The sequence below is a fragment of the Chelon labrosus genome (genome assembly GCF_963514085.1).
Source record: "Chelon labrosus genome assembly, chromosome: 7".
Taxonomy (NCBI): Eukaryota; Metazoa; Chordata; class Actinopteri; order Mugiliformes; family Mugilidae; genus Chelon; species Chelon labrosus.
In genome coordinates, this window is record NC_140343.1 from 28,264,888 (window position 1) to 28,270,322 (window position 5,435).

Genomic DNA, 5,435 nt, shown 5'->3' on the forward strand with positions numbered 1-5,435 from the left:
AGTTGCTGTTTACTCAGAACTAAGTGAAACTAGATGCCTCGATCGGATAGTCGAGCTGGTAAACACCACTTACAATTCTAACAATTTTCACTGAACACGTTTTGGATATAAACGTGTTTGTTTACATTTTGTTAAATTATGTCATCTTTTAAATAAATAAGGGCTGAAAAAAAGTGGAATGAGTGACTGTTTTAATGTAATACCAAGAAAGAAGCTTTCTAAAAGATAAATTTGAAGGCAAATTCTGAAAGACCAGACGTCATGATTCTGCCACTAGATGGCAGCATTGAGATTTTGGAATATTTCCGAATGGAATGTGACTTTCCAGCAAAAGAAAACATAAACTTACTGTCAAACATACATTTTTTTAAACATGTTTTATCTTTTGGCTGTGAAAGCAATTGCACGAACACTGTAAAAATATATGGCATACTGTATGCCTACTATTCCACGCTTGTGTTCATAAATCCAGGTCAATAATCCATTATTTACATAAAGTAAATGTGATAGCTACATAGTCTACTTATCATTTATACATACCTACCTGTCCAAGACCACATCCAGTCTTCCCCCTTGGTTTTCCTGCCATTAGCACCACCATTTTTTGTTACTTGCCAACAAATCTCAAACATGTTCTAATCCAAACTAAGCATACAGAACTTCCTCACTTGTCCTTTTTGTGTTTAATTTTGTTAGAATGCTAACAAGCAGCTTTTTCTGCAAATCTGGGAGGGTGTTAAGGAATCACAAAATACTCCCTGATCATTATTCACATTACACATTTCTGCTGATGTGTTCCTCTATTACAAATATGCCTTGATTCTCATTCATTACAAATGTGGGAATTTTTGTTGTGGGGCTGCAGAGTTCAGATAGTGTCCGTAATACCAGCAGGACAAGGATGAGCGTACTGTGACTAAAGCCATGCAATACAACAAACATAGTGGATTAGTACAAATTGACTGCAGACAAGTCAGATCATCCACTCACACAAGTAGTATTTCTTGCAAGGTAATTCCATGCAGCCACTGTGATATATATCATGGGTGGAGTATATCCACTCACAATAATACAGGATAAACTCTTGCAACAAGATTTATGTTTCTTCATTTTCTAAAATGATGTAACATGCAGTTCCTTTGCTTACATCTGTGTTAAAAGTATGGGTGTAAGTGCTGTACATTTTTTCCTTTTACTCAAGTGCAATGCACTTTTCTACAATTTCCAATCTTAAAGTAATTGGATCAACTTCTGTTGAGATTCACGTAATTCCAACAGTTATGAAAAAAAAAGAAGAAAGGTCACATTGTTCTCACTATGCTAAAGTCCTGTATAAAAGAAAAGAGTACATGACGATGGTAAACATCAGCTTGTTTTAGCTTTACATGATCCCACAGCCATAACATAAATAAATATCCATCACGTGGCTTCCTATTTTCTTCATTTACTTTTTCTGGGAGTTCAGGAAGGGTTTATCAGAATCTGGGCAGCAGAGTGTCCGTCCCGTGAGAGATAGTTTACATCCGCTGAGGAGGCAACACAGATCCTGCTATTTGTTGTGTTTCAGCCTCAGTGTGAGAGCATTTCTTTGCCAGCCTAAAGATGTTTTTGTTTGCCTTGGAAAAACAATGGTTCCCATAAAGAGAAAATGAAACCCTTTAAAAAAATGTCACATTTGATAATGTATTGAATCGTTTTTGATGTTTCTTACTGCTCAGGATTTCTTTTACAGATTTAGTTGTTGATTCAGATTCAAAATTGTATATAAAGAGGGACAAATTATCCCCACCGTGCCGAGCTACATTAAAAGGATGCTCACAAAATGTTGCATAAATAAACAGTACATAATCCACAAGTATTATAAATACATACTCTTGATATCATTATTAAAAAAAAAAAAAAAAATCTGTAACATTATGAACTAAATCACATTATCCAATTGAATAAAATTAAGTTTCTTAATCATTTTGTTGGGTGTAGTGTGTCATTGTGTCTTTACAGCGCTTTGAGCACCAGTAACTAGACGGCCGTTTGCCTCAAAGTTTGATCATTTCACAGAGTAATTATGCATTTGTGTACTACTACTACTGTACAGCATGTTAACAGCTGTGTGTCCCTCTCTCCATTGCCACTCCCCTCCCCTCCTCCTTCTCTCTCTTCCTCCATCTTCTTGTGAGTGTCTCTGGCCTGGAGTTGTGTGTTTCTGACCTGTGGAGCTCTGTACTACATCTATGGTCCTGGTCTCATCAACCTAGACCCAGTTATCCACTCCTACCTGAATGCATCTCCAACCTGCCTATGATACCTCTTATATTCAGTCATACAGCAGCTAACTCACTGGCTGGGTTTTGTAAAGCATCTTGAGACTATTTGTACTGATGCTATATAATTAAAATGTTATTAAATTGAATCAATTGTAAACTTACTGACCGTCACATACAAATTGACAAAAGTGTATATAAAGAGGAACAAATTATTACTGATTAGGATGCTCACAAAATGTTCCATCAAATTGACTGAGCACAAGGTACGGACTGAAGAAAAATGCTTTTATTTTTATTTTCAAAATATACATATGGTTATCTTTCCAACTGACACATAATACAATAAAAACACAAGACAAAAAAAATATTAAACTTTACACATATACAAACAAATCTATGTTAACACCAGTGTGAAAATCAGAATGTAAAGGGAATCATTTGTAAAAAGGGTTATATGTCTGCACTGTAATCAACCACAGCAAGCAAACTTTTAACAGCTAATTTGTACTTACTAGTAATCCATTTAAACCCTTACTGTTTCACATTTTTTAAATTGACAGCAGAAGAAGCTACTGCTACATCTGTGTCCACTGCACCTTATAAACACATGATGAATTCAAACCCTGTGTCTAATCTAATTACTGGGTGGTTATATTCTTGTAACACTCCAAACCTACAGATTCTCCTTTTGCCTCCACTATACGTAGTTGGAGTTGGGGTTGGTGGTGGGGAGGAGGTTTCTGGAGCTTATGGACTCCGATGATTTAGAGTCGCAGCATCTCCTACAGCTTAGGAAGGCGCCACCAGCCATAGTGAGGAGTCCACCGGCCCAGCTGACGAACACTGCTTTACCGAACTCATAACTGCAGAGAAGAATAGATATACACTCATTTAGATGAACTTTTGTTTGCAAGATCAGTGTGTGTGCATGTGTGTGTGCATCAGGCTTCTCTGGAATGCTGTACCTGTTCAGACGATGTGCTTCATTGAAGGTGTCAACAATCATTTTGACGTACCAGGAGGTGATGATGATCGTCAATAAACCTAAACAAACAAAGCACGTGATATTGATCATCACAGTAGGGCTAATTTCATTTATTCATTTCACTTATTAATCACCCAAAAAAACAAAACATTATTTTCACAGTCAGATAATGATGAGATTATTTTCTTTACTAATCATTTAATCGTTTCATTAAATGTTAGAAAACTGAGTAAAAGTGCTTCTTACACCAATAATGATGATATTAAATATGTTTGATTGAATAAGAGAAAGAAAAGCAACAAATCCTCACATGTTCTTGCAGTTTTCCCTAAAAATGACTTAATTTAATAGAAGTATAGGCATTTCTTTTTTGTGATCAACAACAGTTATTTGAGCTTTACAGTCATTTGTGTGTTTTATGTTTCTAATTAGGACACTGGTTTCATTTATCAGTATTATTACTAATTGACTGCAAATACAGCAAGTGAAGCATCACGATTCACTAACATGATTCGTGACCATAGTTTCTCATGACGCTATACTCATGTAGGATGATGAACATGGAGGCATCGTCCACACACACTATTGTATGTGACATGTGAAAGCCTGCCCGACTCTGTTCACTCTGAACTCACCAGAAATCATGAACATGATTCCTCCGATCATAGCCGTTGTGGCCTTGTTCTCTTGCATGCCATCCATGAAGCGGGTGCACTTCATCCCCACTGTGGAGGTCATCAGCGCCACAGCAGAGAGGAAGAGGCTGAACAGTATCACCGCTCTGGTGGCCTGGACCTCAGCTGTAGGAGGAGTGTAAACGTACATGCAGTGAACTTTTCATTCATACAATCTGTGAGTGTTGGACAGTTTGTGACTGCCTTTCTATAAGAGTCCACATGAGTCATTTTACATTTTTCTGTAAGTATAATAACTATGAAGTCCAGTATTGCATAAACTTTGTCACATTCATAAAATAATGGAATATAAATATGAAATAAAAAATCAACAAATACCCAAAGAGTGGACTGCAGTACTTAAATTCCAGAAAAGCAGACACCAATATACACTACATTCCTGTATGAATATCAGACTGGGGCCATGAGGTCAAAGGAGTAACTTCTGGCTAATTATAGCAACTTATTGTAAGTGGAAGGCATCTCAAAAGGCAGTGTCTGGCTTTCAGGGGATAGAACTTACTTGGCAGCTTCAGCAGCGACTCGTGTATTTCACAGGTTGTTCGCTCATTGCCGCTGCAGCTCATCCACAAGCCCTCATAGATGCGGTGCGTCTTGCCCTGAGCCTGCTTCTTCCACTCCACCATGAAAGTAGCGGCAACAGTAGCAGCGACTCCGCTCAGTGAGATGAAGAAACCCAAGAGCTGTAATCCAGAGCTAGCCATGGTACTTAGACAAGAGCACTGTTTCCAAATGATGTTAAAACAATGATCCGTTGTTGTTGAAGTCAAAAGTCGCTGACGCAAAGTGTTCTCCCTCCTCGTAGTTCCTCAGACCGTTATGCGTGCACTCCGCTGGCTCCTCTATTTAAAGTAGTAGGCGCATGACGCATGAGGGGCTCCTATACTCCACCTGAGGCTGACAATGAGGGGATATTTTCTCAAGAAGTCATAAAAGATTCATTAATGTATGCTGGTATCGCACGAACCTTTACCAAAGAATTTTGTAACATTAATAGAAGTTAGCCTATTATTATTACATTTTAAAATATTTTATTATTTCAGTAGTTTATTCAGTTTATGCACAACACTTGCAGAGCAAATATCCTATTAATGCTCACAATCTACAGTTTTATAGCTGAAAAAAAAAAAACATTTTAAAACGTGCAAATGTTGCATATTGAATGTTTTTGCCAGATGCGTCCCAGATACAAATTGGTCCCTGGAGTGGCACGCAAGGGGGTGGGCACTTCGGCCCCACCTATGCCCTACTACACATCAGTAAAAACAGAATGTACACGTTTCTGCATGTACCTAAGACGATCAAAATTAGATAATAAACTGGAGCCCAGTTGTGCCAGCTAAATTGTGTTACACGTTTTCTAATTGCAGCTAATGATATTTGCTTTATGAGCCCTTCTTGGAGCTCAACATTTTTGGCCTACGATACAAATCCACCTGGGGCCTAGCTGTCAGCCCCACATACTGTATACATGAAGGCCCCACCTAGTTA

General features: G+C 37.9%; 1 protein-coding gene across 1 annotated transcript; it reads right to left on the minus strand.

The window, feature by feature from the left end:
* Window positions 1-2,647: 2,647 nt before the first annotated feature.
* LOC311491018 (claudin-7-like) lies at window positions 2,648-4,821 on the minus strand. Its single transcript, XM_084548852.1, has 4 exons — window positions 4,447-4,821; window positions 3,885-4,049; window positions 3,230-3,308; window positions 2,648-3,127 (listed from the first exon to the last, which is right to left on the minus strand). Exons 1-4 carry the CDS (start codon window positions 4,646-4,648, stop codon window positions 2,962-2,964), a joined length of 612 nt encoding a protein of 203 aa, XP_084404978.1. The 5' UTR covers window positions 4,649-4,821; the 3' UTR covers window positions 2,648-2,961.
* Between the last annotated feature and the right edge of the window lie 614 nt (window positions 4,822-5,435).

Bases quoted from the DNA above. Each gene is read 5' to 3' on its own strand.
- LOC311491018 (XM_084548852.1), bottom strand. From the start codon at position 4,648: ATGGCTAGCTCTGGATTACAGCTCTTGGGTTTCTTCATCTCACTGAGC. The intron at 4,050-4,446 runs GTAAGTTCTATC...CTCCTCCTACAG, and splicing joins GTCGCTGCTGAAGCTGCCAA to CTGAGGTCCAGGCCACCAGA. The intron at 3,128-3,229 runs GTACAGCATTCC...TCTTCTCTGCAG, and splicing joins GAAGCACATCGTCTGAACAG to TTATGAGTTCGGTAAAGCAG.